The 27,375-nt window shown below is 32.7% G+C and overlaps 1 protein-coding gene across 1 annotated transcript; it reads right to left on the bottom strand.

Moving 5' to 3' along the window:
• LOC132733703 (uncharacterized) lies at window positions 1–27,116 on the bottom strand. The gene is made up of 36 exons (XM_060720374.1): window positions 27,030–27,116; window positions 26,211–26,481; window positions 25,659–25,764; window positions 25,008–25,217; window positions 22,981–23,262; window positions 22,432–22,674; window positions 21,125–22,140; window positions 20,841–20,923; window positions 20,068–20,200; window positions 19,467–19,569; window positions 18,988–19,224; window positions 18,279–18,704; window positions 17,123–17,269; window positions 16,503–16,597; window positions 15,771–15,897; window positions 15,171–15,410; window positions 14,636–14,802; window positions 14,099–14,276; window positions 13,279–13,539; window positions 12,519–12,745; window positions 11,737–11,886; window positions 11,186–11,221; window positions 10,641–10,758; window positions 9,863–10,087; window positions 8,775–8,956; window positions 7,905–8,001; window positions 7,375–7,617; window positions 6,753–7,183; window positions 6,265–6,433; window positions 5,562–5,777; window positions 4,376–4,514; window positions 3,849–4,006; window positions 2,475–2,762; window positions 1,850–1,913; window positions 576–784; window positions 1–100 (listed from the first exon to the last, which is right to left on the bottom strand). The coding sequence occupies exons 1-35, from the start codon at window positions 27,075–27,077 to the stop codon at window positions 635–637; spliced, it is 7,266 nt and encodes a 2,421-aa protein (XP_060576357.1). The 5' UTR covers window positions 27,078–27,116; the 3' UTR covers window positions 1–100; window positions 576–634.
• Window positions 27,117–27,375: the final 259 nt, after the last annotated feature.

Below are 27,375 nucleotides of genomic sequence, written 5' to 3'. Positions count from 1 at the left end.
CTGAGGTATGACCGAAATCTAAAGCTGACGGTTTCACCCAAATATCTAACAAGAATAGTACAGAACGTATATTGATGATCGCCCCAGATGGTAAGACAAACTGTAAAAAAAAACGTTCAGAAAACGTTTTTATATATTTTCCAATTCAAAACCATTGTTTCAAACAATTTGACAATAATTGAAATTAAAGACTTGATAGAACTTTACGAAGAAATGTCTCATAAGAATAGAATCTGTTTTAGATAAAATGATAAATCAATATGACTCCGATTATTACTTCATTATTATTAATATTCATCATAAACTTACTCATTTAACTCTGATCTAATGTGATAAGTAGACAAAAAAACAAGCGAAAATAATAATTAAAGCCTTGATCAAACAAAACAGGGTGCAGCTTTGATTCCAAGCTACCTAAGCTTAGCTAAAAGGACTGTTGTTAAAAGGTAGAATTGAAGGAAAGTACACACACTCGTATACACAAATTCGTAGCTTCTAAATCTAAAAATAAAACTTGTCAATCTGAAATTATTCTGTTTTTATCTGGACTTAAAGCTTAGTTTTCTGGTATTTACCTGGAAGAAATTCCTGCTAGGAAGTGTATAAACCTTTGTCTGTGCAGTCATATCATTGTTCATATACACGATGAACTCGAGGGCGTGGTAACGCTCTCCGAACCGCCGACACACGTCAATGATGAATGTGTCGTCACCAGACGTATCATCGCCACACACGGACATGTTAAAGATGACCTTGGTCGACATGGCTGGAATCCGACATGTACCTGAAACCGACGAAATTGAATAAGATTAAAATAAAATTCGTAAACAGAGTCTTAAAATGGTGGGCATTTCGTATACAAATTATGATTGAGTTAAGCCACTTCTATAACTTTTTGAACACTCATTAAAGTACGATATCCATATATATTGACAAGTCAATAGCATTGCTCGCAGAATTTTGTCAACTATTGGTCACGAAATTTTCTTTTGATCCCTCGATAACAACACCGCTGCGTGATTTCTACAAAACTAAAAATCCAATTCATAAAAATTCCCAATTTTACAGCAATTATGACCAGAAGGTACAATGGAGAGTGCAAAATTTCCATGTCTCACTTTATGTACATTAGAGATTTCATCAGGGCATTAAGTGATTGTGGGCTCGAGATTTTGGACTGACAGACCCAGAGATAGAGAATAAACCTTAGTTTTCTCTAAAAAAAACAATAACAAACATCACAGGGTGGTTGCTCACGTGAATTTGTTAACGGTAACTCTGGGTCACCTCTAATGGCCGCGCCAGTTGTTTTGCTGACCTTCAGCGATATCTTTTAATACTTAAATAAATAACATACTATAGTGTAGGCAAATATTTGTCGAGAAATTTTTCTATGCTGCAAGATTTTGATGACAATATGCGGTAACATTGTGTCACAAATTTCTGCAAGCATATCGGGAAGAGTTCAAAATCAAAATTGGAATACGCACTGGCAAATATTTGCCGGGAACATGGTACATGACTCAATTATTACTCAAATATTAAAAGATCTAACGAAAAATTAAGAAAAAAAACTTTTTAGTCATTGGCGCGGCCAAATGTCACGTGATCCCCTACCCTTAACACCACTTTAGAAATTAAAAGATATAATATATATATTTAAGAGTGTGCAACCATATTGCAGCCAATTTTGATTATCTTTTGAAGCGTATTTTTGGTCACCTTTCCCTTTGTTCATTTGTTACTATTTAATCAAATGCTTTTCTGACAAAATCTATTTTCAATTTGTCTTTTTGAATGGGTAAATTCGAACTTTCAAATATAAAATCTATTGAAAAATGTAGTTTACCTTTTCTGGGAAAACGTCATGTTGATAGAGAACAAATTCACCTTGGTAGAAAGAGTAATATGACCTGAAAAAATGTGTTTGAAATACCTTTAATTGCATGTGTTACGTTAATCATCGAGCGACTATGCATGGGTCTGTTATTTCAACATAAAGTTATGAAGATTAAATTTAATATACTTGATATTATTTGATCGTTAATCAAATCGCCTGGGTTAAACTTAAAAGTAATTATATTTTGTAAAGTGCATCAAAGTTTGTAATCTATATCTACAAATTGGAAATTTCTCTTTATTTTATAGAATACATGAATTTGTACAAAATTACTATTTACAAAACAGGACATATCTATAAGTGCCATTGAATCTTTCTTATATTGATTGAAATAAAGTCCCTAATATTATTTTATATACCTGTAAGACCATTAATTGTTAGTTTATCCTTTAAACTAGATCAAAGTGTTTATCGAATTGTTTAATACTATTAAAGTGATTTTAGTATCGCTTTATTGTCCTACGTAGAATGCGCATGTGCAAAATGCCTTTTCCGTTTCTAAGGATATATCGTAATATAAAACAGTGTATAGGTATATACATATCAACGAACTAACGTGACTGTAAGTACTTACAAACTATCAAATGTTTTGATTGTTGGTTCGCTTATCAAATAACAAGCACCAGCAGTTTCCCGATCTTCCATCATCAAGGTAACAGTTGTTAACATTTTGTTCGTTGCTAGGACGCCATCTTGCCAAAGTTGACCAATTACATTAATCGTTACATTGCGAGCCTTTTCTACTTTATGATCAACACGCGGATAAAAAATAAAATCATGCGTCGAAGCTGTATTGTTTACGTCATAAGTGACCATACAGTCCTCCATCAAAATTTGTGGTATTTCCTCCCCTGATGAACACCTGAAGTTGTTATGACAAAATTTTGTGCAATAGTTTTTCTCCAGCTAATGAACAAGGTGTAAATAAATGAAATTATTTTCGTTTCGAACAATACGCAGTTTATGGTATCTGTTATATTTATCGCTAATATTTATGATTTTACGTTAATTCGATTTACTCTGTTGCACATTCCTTTATAATTTTTGAACGATTTTCACGTGCGTGTACTGTATATAAGGGAGTACATGTGTAAAAGCGTCACTCGAGGTCTGTATTTGATAGAATACATTTTGAAAAATGACAGAAGAAAGCATACATATTCCCGCCCCACCCACCCTATTTATGTTCCGTTTTATTTTTACAGTCTTTTCTTAGTTTCAGATGATTTCAGTTGATTTCATCATGACTACGCCGAAATTCGAGGCAGCCCTCATTCCAGCAGATGTTTTTACAATAGACTAGAGAAATTATTGTTCTTGAAATGTAATAATTCTGTCAAATACAACGACCTCAACCTATAATGTTTCTTGTTGTTGTTGTTTAGAAGTATTTGAGAATGGAAAATAATTGATTTACTCACGGTTTAGTGAGTAAATGATCGTGAACAATAAATAAGCGCTATGATTGATTAGAAAACATCACGGGACATAAGTATCACGATGAAGCATGTGTCAATTATATAGGACAGTCTGTTTCCTTTTTACAAAACTTTCCAAAGTAATGATCGGTATATTTGGTACAGAAGTCTTAAAATTGTATTTTTATATCTTAATTTTTAAACAAATACCTTCTTGAAAATATACTATACTCACCGTTGAGTTAATTAATTTAATTGCAAAAATTTTAAGATTTAAGAAATTTTAACTGAATACGTCTAATCTAAATAAGGAAATGAACAAATTATTCAAGGGAAGCTGTATTTTCTGTTACATATAAAGAAAATGTGGTCCTCACACATGAAATTATGTGTTCCTGTTGTTATCGATATTTTGCAATATCAAATTTGGGAACCGAAATATCTAAACGAGTTGATATAAGCCAAAATAGAGTAAGGGCACTAGATATTATATTAGTCGAATTATTGCTTTAAACTAAGACAAAACTTACTCAGAGATAACGTGTTCCTGCATACTAACAAATATTTCCATTTTGCAACTGTTACCATAGCAACTGTTCATAACTGGCGTCATCATCGTCACTGATATACTTGGTGTCTGAAACATTTCTCCTTCTACCAGAGCAAAATCTGAAGACACGTACGATATCTGTATAAATAAAATAAAATAAATAGTATCTAATTTTTATCAGTTCCTTCCTAATGCACTGCGCAATGAACCTTGGTTATGATTATGAGTAAACAAATCTTTCTATAAAACAGCAACAGAAACATTAGGACATTGATATTCAACAAAGTGGAAATGTTCAGTGATCTTCATATATTCAACCCAAATCAATTCTGATAAAATTGGCACAGACATAACCTTAACATTTAATTTCATTGGTTGGTATTTAAAAGTCACATTGTCCTTGCTGACATCAATGCGTAAAACTCATAAAAAAGCTATATTCCTTGATAAAGTATTTGCAAATGCATTAACAATAAATTGGCTTTTACCTCAAGATAAGAAACTTACTTCAAATTCCGGCAATTTGTAGCAGACGATACCAGTGTTTCTAAACATTAATTCAGCTTGGCTCATATACTGATTAGTAGTAGTAGCCTCACATGACGTCACACTTTCTCCCAAACATTTGATCGTTTCGTTGTAAGCTCTTGAAGAAAAATGTGAGAAAATTTAGCAATAAGAATTATGTTTAAAATTTAATTGTTAAATTAAACTAAAAAACTAAAATTTACTAACTACTATACATTTCATAGAAAGGTTGCCACACATGCATTATGTGTCTGTTATCATATTTTTTAATACATTGCACAAGTTAAACAAAATCAAGTAAGGGCAATTCAATGTTTACAATTTGTTTACCTAGCAAAAATTCTTCAAGTATACTGTCCTACAAACTAAATTTTATCCATTGGAATGTTAATAGCAGCATAACTGCCATCTCGTGATGTAACTTGGTTTCTGCATTTCCTTCACAAAAATTAAGTTGTGTAGATATCTGTATGAAATAAAATAAAATAATAGTCATAATTTTAGTTCATTTTGCTCGCAAGCGAAATATTCCTCCTCTGAGTAACAACCTTTCTTAACAACATAACAGAAAATTGACATTGGGAATTCAAGCAAAAATTCTGATCTTAAGAGATTGCTTCACAAAATTCTACATATATAATTGCAAAAAAAAACAAATTATTCATTGTTGTATTTAAAAATCTTGGATGCATGGAAATTGCCTCCTTACTACATCAACATAAGTAAAACATAGTTATTCCTTGATAAGTTTCGCAAAATGTCTTAAGAATTTGGCGTTCACAAGAAATTCTTCTAATTGATATGTAGAAAAAGTATCAAAACAAACAGCGGCCATATCTGTTAAATTGCGCCACGAACGATTCACACTTTCTCACCAAACATTTTTTCGTTCCTGTAAGTCTTAAGAAAATTGCAGCCGGAAAGGATTTGCGTTCACAAGTTAGGACTATAACGTATACATAACATAACATACTCAAATGCATAAAAAATACATATTATTTTAATACCTTACTAAATAGTTAAATACAATCAAAGTTTATCATCAACGACACAAAACGAACGCGTTGAGTTTGCACTGTATCTATCTTCTTGACCTTTTGAGAACGCTCGTAAGAATCACGTGACTATCAAATTAGAAAGAGTAAGTTAAAAAAATAATACTCACAAACACGATTCTTCTTTATTCAAGTTCGATAAATCTATTTCCAGTTGATTTATGCAATAATCAGCTTGTGTTGTGTTACATGGTGTATCACAGTAAGTGTCATACAGACTGATCATATCCCCCACGTGTTTACTCTGCCATACCGCCTCCACATGGTCATCTATACAACTCATGTTCATACTCTCCATGCTTGCTGCTCTCATTTCGTCAAATAACCTTAAACAAACAAATATTTTGTGACAATGTGTAAATTACCAGCTAATTTGTGAACATGTTTCAAATATTGTCAAGGTTATTTTAATAACCTTGCGTTCAACATGTTAATCATTAATGAAGCGTGTAGTGTGTCACCATCTAATTCATTTAATTATTTTGTTAGGTTTCACGTCGCACCAACACAATCGGCCCTTCCATGCATTATTTCAAGAACGCACCGGCACCACAGTAAAACCACGGACATTCGATAAGCAAGGTCGATAGCTTCCTCACATGAAAGAATCCAAAGTCTCTGTCCGGATTTGAACCCAAAGCGGTGAAGGGTAAGTGGTTTGTAGTCAACGACATTAACCACTCGGGCACGAACGACCTTTCTTTTTTATCTAATAAAGGATTCATTTATTTATTTACTTGTCGGGTACATTACAAACAAATGTCTGTACAGATTGTACACTACTCTTTAACATTAAGCATTCGATCTACATACCTACAAAACTTTGAAGAAGAAAACATGACAGTGTTAGATGATGCATTCATGGAATCACTTATAAATGTCAGCAACATTGTAAGTTCATTGTGATGTTTGTTTCGGTTTTGAAGACACTCGATGCATGTTTTGTTACATCCTTGTAGGTCTGGCAGTAACCCCATTTGAACTACATAGAAAAAGTAAACGTGTACATAAAGAACATATAATAAAATACATAAACTACTGTATTGAAGTCATATAATTATGTCCTTTATATAAAGGAGAAAAATAAAATCCTAAAAACTCCCAAACTTAAATGCATTCAAGCAATATATGATTTAAGACTGTCAAATATATCCTCCGACTTTTTTTTATTAAATGTCAAATAAAATTGATATTTGAAAACGATGTAAATTATGATCAAAATATATAGAATGTATCGTTGAGGAACACGAGTGTTAAATAAGTTACTGTATATTAATAGGATGAGAAAAAAAATCACTTACTTGAACACAAGTCAGCAAATCTATGGTCTATATGAGTAAGTAAGTCACCAGTAACTATCGCAACATCATCTGGTAACATTTTCAAATGTGACTCAATGCAAGAAATTTCCTCCAATCTTGAATGACACTGGTATAACTTCATTTGATCTAGCTCTTTGTCAGAACGTGCTTCAACCAAACGTTCCTTTTCCGTTTGACCATCATGTCTATCAACACCATCATCATTAGAACGGGCGTAGTAATTTGATAGGGTAAGATTGAAGTAGTGCATGTAATTATAAACACACTGGTTCACATTGTCACAGTTGTATTCATTGGAATCAGCGTTAGTATGCGAGTGTTTCAATAACTTTGTCTTCGCATAAATTCTAGTTATTCTAGGACATGACTTTGTGCTTACTTCAAAGCATTGTTTGACTTCTTTCCTTCCCCTGAAACGAAAATAGTTTGCATACAATTTCTTTAACATAAGACACAAGTGCATCAATCGAAACATTGTATGTATCCGTTGTTTCAATATTTTTTGTAAAAATGTCATTTTTCGTTATCATTGATATAGATTTGCAGTTAAAGAATACATGGTTGATCATTATATCAATTAATTGAATGAATAAGAACTTACAAACATCTAGCTTTCTCATTTTCTGATTTTTCAGTATCATAAAACTTTGCAATACAGTCATCTAAAATATTTAGGTCGCAATTCGAGTCTTCAGTATCACAGCCATGCTTGATTGTTATGCCACATTTTGTATCCATTTCAGCGGAAATGTAAAGTAGGTAATACATCGTGATCTGTACGATAGCGTCATCCTTGCAACCGTTGATATTGTTGAAAAAGCAATTGAGGGATGATTCATATTGCCTGAAAAGACAAAAAAACCGCTTGCAGAAAATAAAAACACTTTTCTCACGAACAATCTCATAAAACTATGAATCAATATCTCTTTGTCTCCATACTGCTAAATTAGGTTTTTTCTTTAAGAACAGTAAGTTTGCCTTATACCGTCCGCCATATGAAACAGTTGCTAAAAACTCACTTCCATTTATTCCTTCATTACAATAGTAATTATCGGTAAAACAACACATTGTAATATTAGTATATTTAGGTCAATCTCTTTTATTTTCATGTTACTAAGATACTGTATATACCTGCATGTTGAATATCTATCACCAGAAACGAAGGATATATCTTGAAGACATTTTAAGGCCACTGACGGTTTGCATGATCCACCATGTGCAACCACATCTACAAAATATTAGTATACAGTTGTTTTATAAGAAATTGTAGAAGTTCCTAACACAATCAGACTTTCATATACATTGTTTGTTTTAAGTACTTAAGCATTTTCAACTACTGCTGCATAGATATTACTCTCAATGTACTTATCATTTTGTAATTTTGTTTCAATGATACTGTTGCAGCAATAGTGTCTACAAATTTTAAGATATTAAGCATATATGTACGGAAAAAATCGCAATATAGTGAATTTAGTCATTGTTCATACGTTAGGTTCCTTGTTGTTTATCATAATGAGGGTAGTCATTGGTAAGTGGAATTTTAATGTCAAATTCTAAATAAGAAGTAGGTCTTAGTATCCGAATCTAAATCTGCTTATGATAATTTGAATAGTCAATTATTGAGGCGCTCTAAGCATGGACTTTCTAGATCAAATTTTCATCAAGCCGGTAAATATTTTGCTTGGTTTGAAAAAAAGCCGACAGTGTTAATGTCAAATGGCGACTTTACGTATTTGAAAGAAGAAATATTTCAGTTTTCCATCTTTCCAAACATTTCAGGCAAAGACGAGCATGTGCATGCGTAAGATTAACCATTTACCTTCTGGCGACATGTGTTCCTATCCACGTGAAAAGTGCAGACCAAGAGCAGTCGGCACATCTGCGTTTGGTTTTCAGCTCGCAATAATATTTTCGGATGTCTTTGTCCAAATTGAACGATGAACACAGTAATGTAAGATTATTTTAGCGTGGTAAGTATTAAATAATACAAAAGCTCTTTACCTGCAGGATCTATACAAGTTTTGTGTTTTCCTTTTGACTCATCACTGATCATTATGGCATTTGGACACAGGGAATAGGCCTTGCAACTTATTGGCTCGTATGCACGACGAATCGAAGTCTTGGTGATATCATCACATCCACTTGTTGTCTGTTGCATACATATCTCTGTATCGAACAGATTCCTGCAAAATAGCAATATTATCACTGGAAACCAGATGAAAAGTGTTCGAAAGTTATATAGAGTACTGAAGTCAGCAGAATACTTCTTTTCCTTTAAATGAGTCTAGCAATATCAAAGAATCTAATTTGAAAGATATATGTAGGTTACCGAAATTGTCCGCTAAAGCAATCATCTCTAGTCCTCTAGTCCTATAAACTACTAGATGCTATTCTCAGGAAACATTTATTCTGTTACTTACATAACTTTTATTTGTTAAAAAATAGAGACATTTTTGCTGGCGCTCCTACAGAAAGACAATGGATTTACAGATATCTAAATTGTGATAGTATGACTCTTAAAGGACCAGTAGTAAGGTGAGGACAAAAACTATCAAATTCCCTTTACGGTATTATGATAACAAAACGATTTAGGGCGTCCGTGGCCGAGTGGTTAAGGTCGTTGACTTCAAACCACTTGCCCCTCAACGCTGTGGGTTCGAATCCCGACAGGGACTTTAGATTCTTTCATGTGAGGAAACTATCCAGATAGCTTACGGAACGTCGGTGGTTCTACTCAGGTGCCCGTTCGTGCCTGAAAAAAATGCACAGAAGGGCACCAGATGTCTTCCTCCGCCAATAAAGCTGGAACGTCGCCAAATGACCTATACTGTGTCGGTGTGACAAAAAAGCCAAATCAAACTAACAAAACGATTTCGAAATAAATATTAGAATAAGCAATACTCAAGATAATTAAATAAATGAAAGAATACTGGAGGTGATTACCATTTGCTACCAATATAGAGCGTGCAGACGAGTGTGCTGTCTGTACAGTGATGTTTTTATTTCCATAATAAAATCAGATTGACTGATTCAAATTCAGATAAACAAGCTCAGCAGGTCGATGGTTAAGTGGAAAAAAATAAACTTACCCGCAAACTTCATAATGTGGTGACATACTGCCTAAAGTTAAGCCTAAATTTGATATACATTCCATTGCTATTTCAGGACTGCAAACCATTGGATGGGGAGAACAGACACCAGATAGTTGTGCCATAATTTCTATTGTGTTGTAGAGCGTGAAAAACTTGCTGGTCATATCATGGAGCGGACATCCTAATAACGCTTCTGTCAAACAATTTCTCCCCTCTGACAGACTGAAAATGTTACAATGTCATATAAATCATGTAGCATATGTGAACATACAATTAAATGTACAATTGTTCCGTTGTTTCAATTCTGTACACATATGTTGCACAGTGTCTCGAGATTCTAATTACATTGTATATTATCACAAATGACGGAAACAGATCTAGCAAACTTATATTAATGAATGAAAAAAAAATTAGCGCGAAGGAAGGTAGTCTAGTACTGGTGTAACTCTCCAGGAACGAAAGTTAGGAAACTACCCGCCTATGTGACTGAAATACTGTTGAGAAAAGGCGTAAAATGAAACAAACAAAAGAATGAAAAAAGACGGCAATTATATATGAACTTGTTTATGTTACAGCATAATGTTTACTTTATAATTAAATTATAAGTATAATTTGTACAAATATGAGCAGAGAATTTGTCATCTAATTATAACAATTTGATTATAGTTATAAAAAACACACTACCATAATCATAGTTTTTAGAATATATACAACAAAGAATTTTGTGGAATTAAGGTGAACTATTAAATAAAATGATTTTAAAAAAGTGTCTTACTGCGAACATATCATTTCTTTCCCGTCAGGAGACAAAAGTGGCAACAATAAAGCATTTGTTGAGAATTTCCTCAAACAGTAGACTGCCTCTCTAGTGTCACATGTTTCATTGCTATGCCCTGAAATATTTTTTTAAATTGTCTGCTCATGATGAAAAAAAAAACACATAACTTTACCAAAACCAGCTGTTCATAACAAATGCAATGCAAATATTTGTTCTATATCGTAAATTTTTACACAAACAGTAAATGATTCATATCTTTCTAGGTGTCCGGCTAAAATGTATATAAATCTTGAATAAAACGATACCAAAAACATTTTACAAGAACTCGCCAACAATCCTTTAAAAGTTTAGCCTGTACCATGGTAAATATCCCAGATTTGGTCATCGCTCAATATGTCTGAACAACAACAATAATTATTCACTCTTTTTTGAAATAAAGATTTAAAAATATTTGCTCGCTAAACAGTGATCATTTCAAACAATGCTCAGTCCGCACGACTGTTGTAACAAACGGCCTTAAGGTAAGACATCATATAAGTTACCTTGACGCATCATTTTCTCTTCAGAAGTTTTGTCATCTGCAAAATACAAATTTTGATAAGCATTTATAAATTTAAACTAAAAATAGAAAAAATATAAACAGTGTCTACATGTTTCAAATTATAGTCTCGCTGCTGCTCTGGTTATTTATTTTTCTCAATATTTCACCAATTTATTAAAGATGAAAAAAATGGTGCATATTAACAGGAAGTTTGTTTCATTCTGGAAAACTACTAGGTTTTGAGCAGTCAAGTGATAATATTACATTTTCTATGGCAAATCAAATTTATTGTCACTGCATATTTATACATCATGGGGACAGACAATATTACCAAGGTCCATGTTTGCCTGTTTGGTTACATGCTATCCTTCTCATTCGTTCCTTTTCTTGTAGGTATTATAATAAACTATATCAAAATAATTAAAGAATATTGAGTTTTACCAAGAAGAAGTTTTAAACATATTAACATTGCGAACTTTATTACAGTCAAAACATAAGCATAAGCACAAGTTTTGTGCACCAAGTTGTTTTAAGTCAAACTTAAGTTCTAACCTGTTTCTTTGCAAGCGATATCAACAGATGGTCTAGCGACTTTAAGTAGATGATTTGCCGTCTCTTTAATTACTACCGGGAACTCGTCGACTGCAAACATATTCTCCAGACACCCCAAGTATGATGTCATCAAATGACAAGTAGGAGATCCTGAAAAGAATAAAGGCATTGTATTTTAAAATTATACGATTTAACGATATCTTTCTTAGAGTTGTGTTTATTTAACTTTAAATTATTAAAAGATTACTTAGTTATAATATCTGTGTTGTATATTACTTTTGAATTGTTCTTTTAAAAACACGGAAATCTATTAATTCAAAACTTAATGGGAAAAGTGGTTTGTGTGATAACAGAGTTGTCGCAAAATGTGAATCATGAGTAAGATTATTACGTAAATCCTCCCTATATTTCCACATATGACTTCAGTCCTGAATAAGTCAAGAAATTGGACTCATTATAACTTGAATTTGTTTTACACTTGAGAATCAATTATAAATATGTATAAACTTTTAAAATGTAATTAAACTGACGCATGAAACGTGTGTTCCGGATACCTATATGTACATATAATCGATAATGATTTAAATTTATTGAAATTATGATGTGAATGAATATCTTATACACATTTCCGATAATGATATCTATAGATATCTAAAAATCATGTTTATGTTTGTTTTTTATAGATATTAATTATTATAGATATGTTAATCATGTAAACGAATGCTGCATGCTTTTTATTCATTAATATACATGTATTTGATAATTGACTAAAGTTTATATACCAGTCATATTTCCAAACAATGCCTCTTCTATCTGTTCAGTAAAATTTGTTACACATTTAACCAAATGTTCAGCTTCACTATCAACTACTCTCCTATGTTTAATACACTCATTAGGAATGTCTTCCTTATCTGATAATGCTTGCAATGAAAGCATCAATGCAGACTGCTGAATAGCATTACATCCTTCGGTGGCATAGATGATACATTGCTCTACATCATTTACATTTCTGAAATGAAATTTACCCGTCTTGATTTAACTAAGGAACTTCAATTTCATTTGACGAACTAGCGTACGGTTTAATCATTACATAATGTTTAAGCAAGTACAGGACTGTAATGTTAGTATATTTTTATAATGCACGTCCTTACTTAATCAGTTGATCTACTATCTACAGCAAAGTCTATTGATTAGCGAGTTTCAAATTAAATATGTTGCCTTTATATTTGCAATTATATAAAACAAAAACATAAAAAACATATCTGAATTCTGGTGACTTTAATTACATTTTGTTAACTAGACTTTTTAAAGAATAAAGCTTTTTATGCATTAAATTGATGTATCAGATTCTTCCTCCCCCCACATACATCCTGAAATTTAAACCTGAAAGGCCGGTCAATACAGCAAAACTTGCTGCAAAATGCTGCAGACCCGCTTTGATGTATAACATCATGCAAGTCATAAAAACGAGGTGTATGAACCCGTAATTAAAGAATATTAAAGAATATATACGAAAAATGATAACACAATGTTTACACATACCCGCACTTGTCTTTTCCCGATGCATTGAAATGTTTCAGACAATCCATTGCAGTGATATGAGAACATTCTGGTATATAGCACTGCTCCGTTGGTAAAAGATCTGCAAACACGACTGTTAAGAACTTTGTATAGCAATATTGCTTCTGATGTGAGAAAAGGTCTTGGTAAAACACTAATGCTGGCGTAATATCGTCCATTTTGCAACCAGCAAGATTTTCCACTACACATACTGACAATGTTTCAGTAGCTAAACGCATTTTGCTGAAATTTAGAAGGGTCATGCCATTTTACACTAAAGCATTCGAACAACGTTTGATATACAAGAGTAAAGACAATTATAAGCAAAAGCGAAATTGTGGTTAGAAAACCTCATTCATCTATCTAAAGTTAAAAGATATAAAAATGTCATATTTGTCCACATAATATAGATATAAACTTGAAATATGAAATAAAACAAGCTATGACCGGGTACCGGATAAAAGATTCAGTATACATCATATCTTATTGTCTACCGCTGATTCAACTCAGATGTCCGTACGTGCTTTAAAAAGTTCTTGAAGAGGAATCTTTTGAAGCATGAAACTCGTATTAAAGCCATCACAGAGGAGACTGACAAACTATAAAATTCATTCTTAAAACCACTTTTTGTTAACTTTGAATCAGATTTTATAGTATTAACCTTCACAAATTTCAAACTACATGACTGTATTTAATCTATGGTTATATCACTCAACTCCGGACACATACCTGACGTAGATGTTAAATGAAATATAAACTTTATCATAATATGATGAATAAATTGCAACTGTATCACAGCTACCTGCAGTAAAGACCATCTTCTGCTGATGGTAGCCGAACATTGCTCGTGCACAGTTTGGCTTGCATCACATTGCATGCTCTACCATCACGGGTCCCATTTTCAAATGACTGCGTCTCGTTCAATGTTCCTCTATGGGGATTACGCATGTTTGTAGAATTTCTTCCACTGCTCTCATTTCCTTTAACATAAAATATATTTAATATGTCTATTTCATAATCGTCTTAACTTCACTTTTTATCATAGATATAGATATATTTCATCAGTTATGAACATCAGTTATGACTCAATTAAACATATTCAACTGTAAAGAAACTATATAATAGTTTTATATTTTTCTTTTATCATTTATCAGATTTGCAGACTTTCAATCCTTCTTTCAAGACATGAATCCACTTTGTAATTTTTATTTTATTTGAGAAAGAAAATAGGGGCTTCAGGCAGGTCACAGTATATTTACTATCTTTTTTGTACGAGTAAAAACCGTTTTGCACTAAAAGAGAAAGTGGAAAAATGAATATGGAAATAATTTAAATATACCTTGAATTATCTCATTATTGTTGCAATATAGATGATCTGTCAACGTATTGCAACGCGTACCAATAAGAGAACGTATATACAATACTTCTTCGTTTATAAAAGTAACATCTTCTTCTGTACAATTCCCTACTACGCAATGTACTCCATCAAGAACATTTGTTACTTTCCTAGGTAGATAACGAAAACTTACATACAACCATACATCGTATTTGTATTTAAATATTCATATCCAGCAATCAGTTTTCCTGTCCATGTCAAGAAAACAGGTTTTAAAAAAGTTCAAATTAATTGAATAATGCATTGGAAATGAAAAAATTTATATTCATTTTCAATTTTCATTCACATTAATGCTATAGTTTAGATAATCCAGACGAATATTTCAAACTTAAAAATTTGCAAACACTTCGCTCAACGCTTTAAAAAGAGTATTTTCAAAATGTTTTAAAATTGTGTTAATTCAAATATTAGAATAAGTTGAAGAACGCTCATACATCTATCTTGAATTTCGTGCCTTTTTTAGAAGTTTTTTTCTTACTTGCAAACCACTCTTTCATCAAGGTTTCTCGCCATAAGATAGTAGCCAATCTGTTGTAGAAGATTTGTTGCCATGGAAATGTCACATGTCGATCGCTGACAAGATATAGCAGCCAAATTAGCGTCACAAGAAACCTTGACATCAAGTTCCATCCATGACAAAAGATCATCCAGTTGACGTGCATCATTACCCGGACAATTCTCTAGGCTATGCTTCAGTTCTTCCAATTCCATTCCAAAACTGTAAAAGCAAACGGTAAAAGTCAGCGTTCCGTATATTTCAAAAACACTTGACACCAAAGTATAAATTAAATGTAAATTCTCCCTCAAAGAATCAAAAGTTCCTAGCAGGATTCGAACCCACAGCGAGGGACAAGTGTTCGAAGTCAACAACCTAAAACAAGCATGCGTAAAATAAAGTCATGTTAAAATATCTTATTAGAGATCTTAAAGATTTTATCAAACTTGTTTACTTTCTGATGATATATTTTGATACTTCATTAATAATAGTATATAGTATATTAACAGTAGGATTTTATCATAATTGAATGAAGTAAATCAACAAAAAATAACAATAAAAAGAGCAATATAAATATATTACAAGCAATCATCACTGCCGAGTACTACAGGACCGGTGAGCATAAAGTTCAGATATTGTATTGCTATCTCGGCCGTCATAGTAACATCACACGTCTCATTAGTATCACCTTGTGCTTCCACACTCATATCTAAGATATATATATTATCATATCTATTATAATGGTTATTACAGAATTAAGAATAAAAAAACAGAAACATTAAAAAATAGATATTCATTAAAGAGTTTACAATATCAATTCACTTTGACCGTCATTGTATTTTATAGAGCATATTCAAGTTGTTTTTTTTTATTAATACAGGATTTATTTTCATCGCCCCTCATGAAATATTTACTTTCCCAACACAAGATGAAATAAATCCTGTATTTATAGAATTATTATATACATTTTACTCTTTATTGACATAACGAAAGTATAATTAAGACTTCTCTTTAAATTTTGTGTAATGTTGAAATTTCTTCAAATATTTTGGCTCACCTGAATGCACGCAGTTTCAAAAGACAGTTAAATTTGGTGCATTTGCTTTTTGGAGTTTTTTCTGTTTTTTGTTGTTTTTTTTTTGTTTTTTTTGTTTTTTTTTTGTAAGCCAAAATATGAAAGTTGTGCAATCAAAGTATTACTAGTGTTTTATGTGATAGGAGTGTGAAAGTATTTTTATTTAATCTGCCATAAGCTTCTGAAAACAAATATTATACATGTAAAGATATGAATAGAATATAGAGAAAAAACTTTACCGTAGTTGCAAGCAAAAGTTTTCGTGTGATCCACTTTGCCTTTAACATTTCTAAGATACGTGTTGTAGTTTGGCGCAGACGAGATATACTTTAACCTTGATTGCCAAGCAAACCGACTTACAGTATTGCTATGCTATTGTCATCAAACTCGTATCAGAGCTGCTTTCACACTAAATATAACATTGTTTAATTTCAATTAGTTCGTATGTAAAACCAGTATACGTTGGAGCATATCAGACATCATCAACTATCTAAATATTTACATAACATCACTTAAAGGTTTTAATAACAAAAGCCCGATTTTAAGATAAATATATAGCAAATTAATATTATGAGCACACATGTCTTGATAATAGCATACGTCAAAATTTAATCTATATGTAATCAAACAATCAAATTCTAAAATTATATGTCAATTTTTTAATGTACGAATGCTAAACTCTCATTTACGATTAAAATATTTCATAATGGTTTATTGCTTATATTATTATCAACGTTTTCAAAAGATTAAAAATAAAACTAAAACATAAGCATATTAATACAAAGTCCTGTTTTGTTTACTTCAGAATAATATTCTCGATGGAATCATCCGTGTTCTACTGAATTTCGTTATATTTTACCTGATAAGATCTTGTGAAATGCTTATGTCTCTGCCACATGAGAAGGCAACCCTGTCCATTGTCGTTGCCGCCATTACAAGTTGTGTTGGAGAACAAAAAGATGTGCGGTTGGACATGCATTCGGAAAGCCTTTCAATAGCAATATCACTGAAAAAGATGATAATACAATTGTTGAACACACTTTTTAAATACTCCTTAATCCCATATTCCAACTAGACCCTAGTTTTACTATACTAGTAATTGTGTGAAACATGTGTAGGAATATTATTTACTTCTGCAATTATAAAGCGTCGTGGTTGTGGCATTTGGTTGTATTCTAATTTTTGATGTATTTGTCATATTGCGCTAAATACCATAGGGTTTGTTTCAACTGCTAGCGACAAATGGCCCCTCCAGAAATGTAGTCACCAATAAGAACATAATTCATATTTTTTTCATGAAATTTAATTTTAAGTACAAAATCTGAGAATAAATGATAGCAAATATTCGAAATTTTATATCGAAACATCACACACAAAATGGTTGCATGTACTATAACTACTGCACAAGTCTTTTCAGTATGTTTTTTTAACTACTGACCATCTTTTATTCGCACAAATACTCATAACATATTGTAGAATAGTTAGGCTTTTTAAGGTGTTATGTTTTGCACCCTTTTAAACACTTTGTTAGGTTTTCTTAGCATTGAAAGTCCTAAGTGTATCCTAAGTCTTAGGACTTATGACAAACTATAGGAATAACGTTAGAACATTTCAATAAGTATTTTAATCTTTGATAGTAAAAGTTCTATACTCTATTTAAGTCAGTCTCCTAAGAAAAGTTTCAAAATACAATGGCACGCGCTTCAATCTGCAATGTGTTTTTTATCTGCACCGATATATTCAGAAATTGTAGTCTTAACATAAGAGTAATAAGTTAGGACCTTATTTTATTGAAAATTGTCTCAGTTTTGGTCTTAAGACACTTTTTAGACATAGGATTTTCCATAAATGCAACCATCTAGACCTATCGTACTAGACCTTTTTCTTTTCCCATGAATGACCATTATTTTCGCTTAATTATTTCTAGTCATTTCTGATTACAGAAGAAGAAAGAGAAGGAAAACCTGTCTTGATATTGTAATTTAAAATTAAATTCGTATTTCATTTAGTTGTACCTGCAATCCATTCCTAACCCAAAGCATATTCCAATAGCTTCCACAACGTTACAACCTTCATTTTTCACCGTTACATCAGAACCAGTCAGGTTGTTTGAACCTTGTTTTTGATCCTTACTTATTTGGCTGCATATATTATTTATAAAATCTTTCTGTTCTTGTTGAAGTATTTCTTCAGTTGCATCAGTTAAATTTCCTTGTTTGTTTCCTTCAGAACTTCCTTGTCTTTTTCCATCAGAAGTTTGACGGGAATGATTCTGGCATGAAGAGTGTAGTTTAACATCACACAGTTGGTTGATTCTAATGTTGTCGCATTGTGGATTTATGAATGTATACATTGTTATCAATGTATCAGTTACAGTACTGTCACAACACTTTCCCCGAGAAATGTTATCAACAACTTTCTTGGATACCACATTAAATAAACTGAAAACAAAAATAGATAAAGCTTTAAAGATTTTGCTAAAAGTTAGTTCTTAAATTAAGACATGAGTCCAATATGACAAGGACTCAATAGATAATTCAATTCAGTACAAATAGTAACAAAGAAAAAACTGTTTTAGATTATAAATAGCTACGAACGTAAAGTTTTGATAATACGAAGAAATAGCATAAATTATTATGCAGTTTTGCTGTTCGGTAATTAATTAATATTGAGACATAAATCGAAAACTGGTATACAATTAAGGCAAATCAGGCACATTCTTACCTACAAACTGTATCTACGGATTTTGTAGTAAAATATGGTGTATGTATCAAGGTATGCAAAGTTTTGAGCTCATGGTCATTACAATCCTTTGACATTCGATGGTTCGTGCAGTTTTCAGCTTCTAGAAGTTTTATTATCCTTTCGCCTTCGGTTCCAAAATTTCGTTGATAGAAGGTGTAGCATCCGTCTGTTGCCATAATCATTTGATTTGCTTTTGCATACACTAATGATGTTTCACTGGACAAAAACAAGATAGTAAGGTTAAAAAATGACAATTACCTAATCCATTATCTTGATGAATAAAATACTCGTATAAAGTTTACAAATTATCAGACAAAGATCAAAAATGTCATGGTATTTCTAGGTAAACATTTACAACACATATAGTCAATACTGAGTTATGCGTTATCGATAAGTTATGTTATGTTTTTGGTATGACTTTCATCTGCGTTTAGAAAAGTAACTTCTATGACATATACCTTTGATTATGATTTGTCCCTGCGTTCATTGAAAAATTTAGAAGATCGTATGCTGCATCAACTGCCTTTTGAGTGTCACATTTAGCCACACCGTGAAGTTGTACTGTAAACAGATTTATTAGCATTATTTTTGTCGTTTATTCAGTTTCATTATATTGTTACAATCAGTTTTTCCATCCTGCAGATTCACAGTTGCTTGTTGGCATTGCATTTTACGGAACAGCACAAATATTATAAAACAACGTCAGGTATCAAAGTTAAGATAATATACACCGTATCAATGTTTTCTGTAAGAATATACAAAACATTAAGTCCTTTCATTATGCACATTTACAAGTTTTCCTTGTTATACATGTAAAATGTGTACCATAGAGTTAATGACTATGCTGTTTTTGTTTTCATTTGGTATCTTAAAAAAACAGAAAAACGAACCTTAAAAGGACGCCCAAAACGGCAGTATTGAAAATACTGCAGGGCTGGCTTTATAGAGCTTGGACGGTAGTTACAAGCTATCGTCCGCGCCCTAGCAAAAACGCTCATGGTCCTTTAAATATGATACTTCTGACATTCCAACTGATAACTTTTATTTACTCTCACGTACCTTCATATTTGTTACACCGCTGTCCTCGACAGCAATAGCAAGGACCTCTTGTTCTTTTGCATTCCTCTTCACATGTCAATGCCGACGCACATCCCTTATAGTAGTGATCGTCAGAAACCTTTGTTTGACACACCTGAAGTATTTGTTTTATTATCGATGATTTAAATCACAGAAGCCCTCAAAACAACCGCACCGCATAAACATTACAAACCCGGTTGACAGAAACTGTTTATGACAGATTCTTTTAAAGTGCAACATTTCTCACGCCCCCTCCCCGTGTACCAGCTCAATGATCCCGAAGGACCAAGAGAATATAATAGCATTGATGCAGTTGCAGCATATCTATTTCATTATTTGTTATTGTCCCACTTCGAATGAATAATCATTACCACTAGCTGTTGAAAAGATGCAGCAAATTTGTTTTCACTTTTAAGAAAAAATTAACAAATACCATACAATGTATACTTGTATACACTACTTACAAAGAAATAAAGCAGTTTTTCTTCTTTTGGATCGAACTGAACGTACATGTTACACTACTGAAAGACGAGTTGGACTTTTCTGTAAATCTCACCTTCAATATTTTACATTCAAAGTGTAAAATAGTTTGTATGTTTTGAACTGTGGTATAGTGTATAGTTTAATTTCAACATGTTAATGTAATTTAATTTAATACTTCCATTCGAAATATAATTTCAGAGCAATATTTATATCGATGGGAACATTGATTAACATTTTTGACAATATATTATAAAGATGGAATAAGTTCTTACTTGTAATGATTCACAGAACATAACCGGCTGCATATTGCAATCCTCATTGTTATGAAGACCATAACAGCTGTGACACTGGACCTCTGTATAAGAAAAACCAAATGTTTTATAGATATCAAACTTTTCAAAAGAAAAAATACAAATATATTGAAAGAATTGTATCACTTACTAAAACAAATTGATATAACATTTTTATGAAATTCTAAAAACTGCAAAACCATCTATTTTAAGGTGTTTTAACAACTATATAAGCATCACGTTTACTTGGAATTGTTAAAACTTACCTTGACACATTCCACTAGCAAGACCTTCTAACAACCCTAAAGTTGTCTCTGCAATAAATTCTTGTCTTTTTGATGAACTCATTAACGAGCTGTACATATTTCCATATGCGCAATGCAATAACTCATGAATTGTGTCACAAAGATAATGCTGTCGTTGGTTGTACATTATCAAACTCTTTTCATCAATTAAAGACACAACATCTTCAACTGTCTTATTCATGATATTTAAAAACCGTAGAGTTAGATCGGTTCCAAACGTATTTGAACGGAATAAAAGACTTGCTATTTTGTGAATATTTTTGTCAATATCAATTAACGCAATGTCATCAGAATTGCCATATCCACCGGCTAAAGCCAAACCATAACCAAAGTCACCGCCGGTACCAGAACTGACCCCTGGTAGATTGATACCACCGGCTTCAGGACCTGTCTCATTTCTGTCAGTTCCATACCCCTCTCCTGGCAGGTTGATACCGCCAAATCCCGAGTTAGTTCCATTATCGTTACTTCCAAAACCACCTCCAGGTAAATTAAGTCCCTCTCCAAACCCTCCTGTTACACGATTTACTGTTGCAACTTCTCCTATAAAGTGTGCGAGCGCTTGCAAGTCTACACCTTCAATGTTATTGTTCTTGAAAAGATATCCAATCACACTTGGAATAATGATATCGCTGTCTTTCCTTAGAAGAGGCAGAAGGGAAGGCTTTAAACCGAGAATTGACAAACCATTCTTAATAGTGTTGTCGTCAAAATCTTTAGACAAGACAAAGCGTACTAGAGTCATCTGAAGGTTTGTTCTCAAGATATAATTGACAAAGTCAGTATCAAATTTTACAAGATTATCGATGGCATGATGCAGACCGTTTAGGCATTCGTTATGATAAATGGGTTCTTCAGTGCACCATGTGGAGGTTAGTATAACTATTGCGTTGAACTGTTGAAGCAAATCATGTGCCCCTGGTAAATTGCAGTTTTGAGACGCATTCATGATACAATGGTGAGTTCTTGTGATTGATCTGCAATTATAAGATTTAAGATTATGAAATATTTGAGCTGAATAAGAATAAAATGACAAAATAATAACCTTGGTACTGTATGTCACTATTGTTCTTTACACAAGTATACTGTCCTAAATATTTATGATGTATAGTTAATTTGCTTCAAAAGGTCATTTTGAATTTCGTAATATTTTCATATGTACTTAGAATTCGATTCGTTTTATTCAAATATTTGCATTGTATTGAGAAAAATTTCTTTTTTTGAAAATTTGTTATTATAAAGTATCAGCAATGTTTAAAAATACGAACTTGCAAATGCTTTTGTTAAAGTTTCCTGCCATGAACTGTTTTTGAACTTCAGATTCAAGGCTCGCCATACATTTCTTGGCTGGTTCTAGGGTACAGTTTGAATTAACAGGGCACCAGACGTTTGGACATGCGCTACTGACACCTTGCACTAAGTTCAATACAGCAGACGACATACTACCAAGAGCGTCCATGGAGCAGTTCATGGAATTGTTTTGGATACAATTTAGGCCTTGTTTAGCAATCCTGAAAACAAAAAGGAATATTGAGGATCGATAGACTAGTTGTTCGTTAGGGTATTAATGCTATTTTCTTAAATGGCTTTCCTTTCCTCAATAATACTATATTTTCCCTCTTTACTTTTAATATGAATAAAAAGTTGAAACTGGCGTTTAAATGATTGAAAAAAAAAATGCTGGAATAACTCGTTGCGTTCGAAAATATATGATATTATACCGTGGATAAAAAGGAAACTGTGTTTTTATGAGATAGTACTAAGAAGAGTATTTTGGAAATAACAATATACAATGTCAATATATAATTTCAACGAACCTGCACATATCATCTTGTAACAAAAATGGGTTATGAAATGCTTTCCGCGTATGAGCAGCACATTGCATAGTTGCATTCACATCACAATTGCCAGATCTCAAATCCTTTGTTGCCAAAGAAACGCATTCTACTTCCGCTTGTCCTTGTATTAGTATATTTGGTTCACAGACGACAAAGTGCATATCAGAAAGTATATGTCTTGTTCTATTTATAGACATCTGGCCTTGAGCATTGCAATATTGATAGTGTGTCTGCAAACAGCTCATTGCTTTAGATATAGACCTGTAACAAACACAGATATTTTACTATCAGTAATTAATTAATTAATTAACTAGAACTGCCACTATCTTGGCGTGAATACCCCCGCATACCACTTTGTCAGAATCAACAGTGGCCATTTAGAGCTCAAGGACAACCTCCCTGCCAAATCTGAGGTTACTAAGCCAGTGCATTGCTAAGTTATGTATTCTACAAGCTTCAAATGTGAAAATGTCAAAATCAATACATTGCGGACAGGACATTCTTTAGCAATTGAGAAGAAAAGCTTTTTTTTGTCAAGGTCCCTTTGACCTTGACCTTCGACCCAGTGACCTCAAAGTCAATAGGGGTCACCTTATAGTCATGATCAACATCCATGCCAAATATGAAGACTGTGGGTCAAAGGAATCTTAAGTAAATGGGTGGACAAACTTTTTGAAGTCAAAGTCCCTGTGACCTTGACCTTTGACCTGGTGACCTAAAAATCAATAGGGGTCATCTACTAATCATGACTTACCTCCATGCCAAACATGAAGACTGTGGGTCAAAGGAATCTTAAGTTAAAGGGTGGACAAGCTTTTTGAAGTCAAGGCCCCTGTGACCTTGACCTTTGACCTGGTGACCTCAAAGTCAATAGGGGTCATCTACTAATCATGTCTAACCTCCATGCCAAATATGAAGACTATGGGTCAAAGGAATCTTAAGTTATTGGGCGGACAAACTTTTTGAAGTCAAGGCCCCTGCGACCTTGACCTTTGACCTGATGACCTCAAAATCAATAGGAGTCATCAACAAATCATGACTAACCTCCATGCTAAATATGAAGACTATGGGTCAAAGGAATCTTAAGTTATTGGGCGGACAAGCTTTTTGAAGTCAAGGCCCCTGTGACCTTGACCTTTGACCTAGTGACCTCAAAATCAATTGGGGTCATCTACTAATCATGACTAACGTCCATGCCAAATATGAAGACTATGGGTCATAGGAATCTTAAGTTATTGGGGGGACAAGCTTTTTGAAGTCAAGGCCCCTGTGACCTTGACCTTTGACCTGGTGACCTCAAAATCAATAGGGGTCATCTACTAATCATGACTAACGTCCATGTCAAATATGACGACTGTAGGTCAAAGGAATCTTAAGTTATTGGGCGGACAAGCTTTTTGAAGTCAAGGCCCCTGTGACCTTGACCTTTGACCTGGTGACCTCAAAATCAATAGGGGTCATCTACTAATCAGCCGGACGGACAAGCTGATTCCAGTATACCCCCCTTACAACTTTGTTGTGCGGGGGTATAAATAATATAACACCAATGCTGATTGGGATGAGGAGGCTGTCACGGTGTAGTCAAAATAAAGTTTTAAATGCATAACATGACTTTAAACAATGCAAGTTATAATATAGCTCATTTTCGACATGACTTTGAAGCAAAATGACGTTAAATATTGGAATAAAATGTAAGAATTGATTATCTTTCTAAATTTAGCATTAAAAGTAAAAATTATTATTGAGATTGGGGATACCGTTTGTATTTACTAAGTTGCATGGCAACAGATAAAAGTCAAATATGAAATATGTGATATAGTATTATCTATTCACGCTACATCAATTTACAATTATAATGGTTTTAACAATTTCATATGATTAATGGTTTTAATAACGGCAAATGAATAATGGTTTTAATAACGGAAAATGAGTAATATACGATTTGTATAGTGAAATAACATTTCTGACTACTGATTTTTTTAATATGTAAATTGTTTTCTTTTTACCTGCAAGTTGTATTTTTGTCTGTAAAATGCTCCATGTCACTGATACAGACTATAGCCTCTGAACACTTCTCATCATTCTTTTCTACATTGCAAACTTCTGTAGTCAGTGGCGATAACCACTCTAACAACTTCCGCACATGCTCAGTGACAACTTCCGGACAATTAGGATTCAAATGGCTAGATACCATTGCAAATACATCCTCAAAACCCCTTTTTATATAAAATAAAATTGATCACATGAGTCTTTTTATCTATAGAGAATAACACATCTTTGCATAACTGGATACATAAAGTCTTTATGTAGATTAAAAAATAGGAAAACAGGCTAACTAAAAAATAGCAGTAAATTCAACCAAAAAGACAAATGATTTTAAAAGACGAGTTTTCAATTTCGTGGGCATGAAACCGACAAACTGCTGATAAACAAGATTGCACATTTCATGAACGAAAAGGGTATGTTCAAAGTTTTATCTTCCATCGCCTAATTCAAACTTCGGCATAAAAGATATTGGAATAATTGATTTCAAACATTCAGAAATACGTCTTCTATGATATAATCACGGATGATACATTTAAATTACAACGATTAAAGACCTGCAATGTATTGCCTATATAATCATAAAAGTTTGAATGTTAATTGTGGTTACTCACTCGCACATATAACGTCTATCATTGATTGGTAAAAAGTTGAAGGTCATTAATCTTAGCACGTGGGATGTCAGCGGAGTAGAAATGTAGTCTAACTGGCACGTCTCGTCTGCATGATGAATAATTTTATTTGATCATTTTTTTATTTTACAAAATAATAGTTAGATAAACGAATATGAAGCGAAATTCAATTAACTGTTTAATTTTCAACTATGTTTATTTGTATTTAAATCTATATTTGACAAGACTTGAAAATAAAATTTAAGATGTCTCAACAAATTAGTTTTAATAAGCAATATATACAGGAATACATAGACGTCCCTCAATAAGTACATTTTAACAAAATTGATATGTTTGCATTTGTGCACGTTTTTCTGGTGTGAAATCGTATAATGCATTTGTGTAAATAATTTGTGTGTTTTTTTTTAATTCTTTGTATATACATCTATTTCAAAACTACACTGTTCAAAAACATGTTGAAGGTTTCTTCAAAATATCACTTGAAAACAAAAGATATAAAAACCTATGTATCAGATATTTCAAATACATAGTTACAGCTATTGGTAGTAGTTGAACGAGTCGAACCGGAAGTCCTCCAAGGTTGTGTCGGCTGCTGCGTTGTTGGACTATTTGACCTCGGGGCTTCTGTCACGTTGGCCGTCATGTTGTTAGCAGTATTACATAGATCGCCATGGCAACACGATACACACGACATAAAATGTATGTTACACCCATGGGTCACGTGACACCATGCTTGATCAGCACAACCTTTAGTTACCATGGTCAAGCCTGTGTACGGGTCTTGTTGTAATGAAGTTGCACATACCTTTAATCAGATTTTATATTTTACATATTTTAATATATCAAGAATTTGGATAAGTATCTTACTCCTTGAAGCACAACAATTTTACCGTATACTTCATTCTTAACAAGCTTAATTTTGTTTAAACATTACATATTAAATATCTTTTTCTGGACTGGGTTTTATGAAGCACCAACACAATATGAGTCATATTGCGATTTTCCAACTTTACTGGTGGAGGAAAACATCTGGAACCCTCTGTTTCAGACACAAACGGGCACCTGAGTAGAACCACCGACGTTCCGTAAACTAGCTGGATAGCTATCCCTCCTGAAAGAATCCAAAGACGCTTGCGCAGCTCGAACCTATATATACAGCGGTAAGCGGCAGGTGGTTTAAAGTCACATACATCTCAAACATTTATATAAATTATGAATAGTGTATTCCTTTTTTGCTTACATTAATTAGATAAATTCGAAAATGTATTACATATAGGTTGCAACTTGTATTTACCACAACGAGTTATTTACAAATGTTGTAATGAAAATTTAAAGAATGAAAGAAATAGAAACCTGATTGTGATGGCAGTCTTGTAGTGGCATTGAATCACACATGTCCATGTCAGTTAACCCGTGGCATTGATGGCACTTTACTGTATCTTTTATAAATACAATTATTATTGTAATTTAAACGCAAGCAATTATGTTTTAAAGGGTATAAAAGCTAATGGTATATCTGAAGAAGTATTTTTTTTTTATAAAATGTATCAACAGTTAAATTTATATTGTTTCCAAACTTTTTTGGTCGATATATGTTTACCTACAAGTAATTTAACTCAAATGCACAGACAAAACCCCCGTTAAACAAATCAGACTAATTACGCCAGTATAAAAATTCTATATTACAACAAAATACATT

This window comes from Ruditapes philippinarum, unplaced genomic scaffold (assembly GCF_026571515.1).
Source record: "Ruditapes philippinarum isolate M1 unplaced genomic scaffold, ASM2657151v2 ctg3741_1_1_1_1, whole genome shotgun sequence".
In the NCBI taxonomy this organism is placed as follows: domain Eukaryota; kingdom Metazoa; phylum Mollusca; class Bivalvia; order Venerida; family Veneridae; genus Ruditapes; species Ruditapes philippinarum.
Note: the sequence above shows the minus strand (reverse complement) of the source record. Positions and strands in the feature narration are given on the sequence as shown.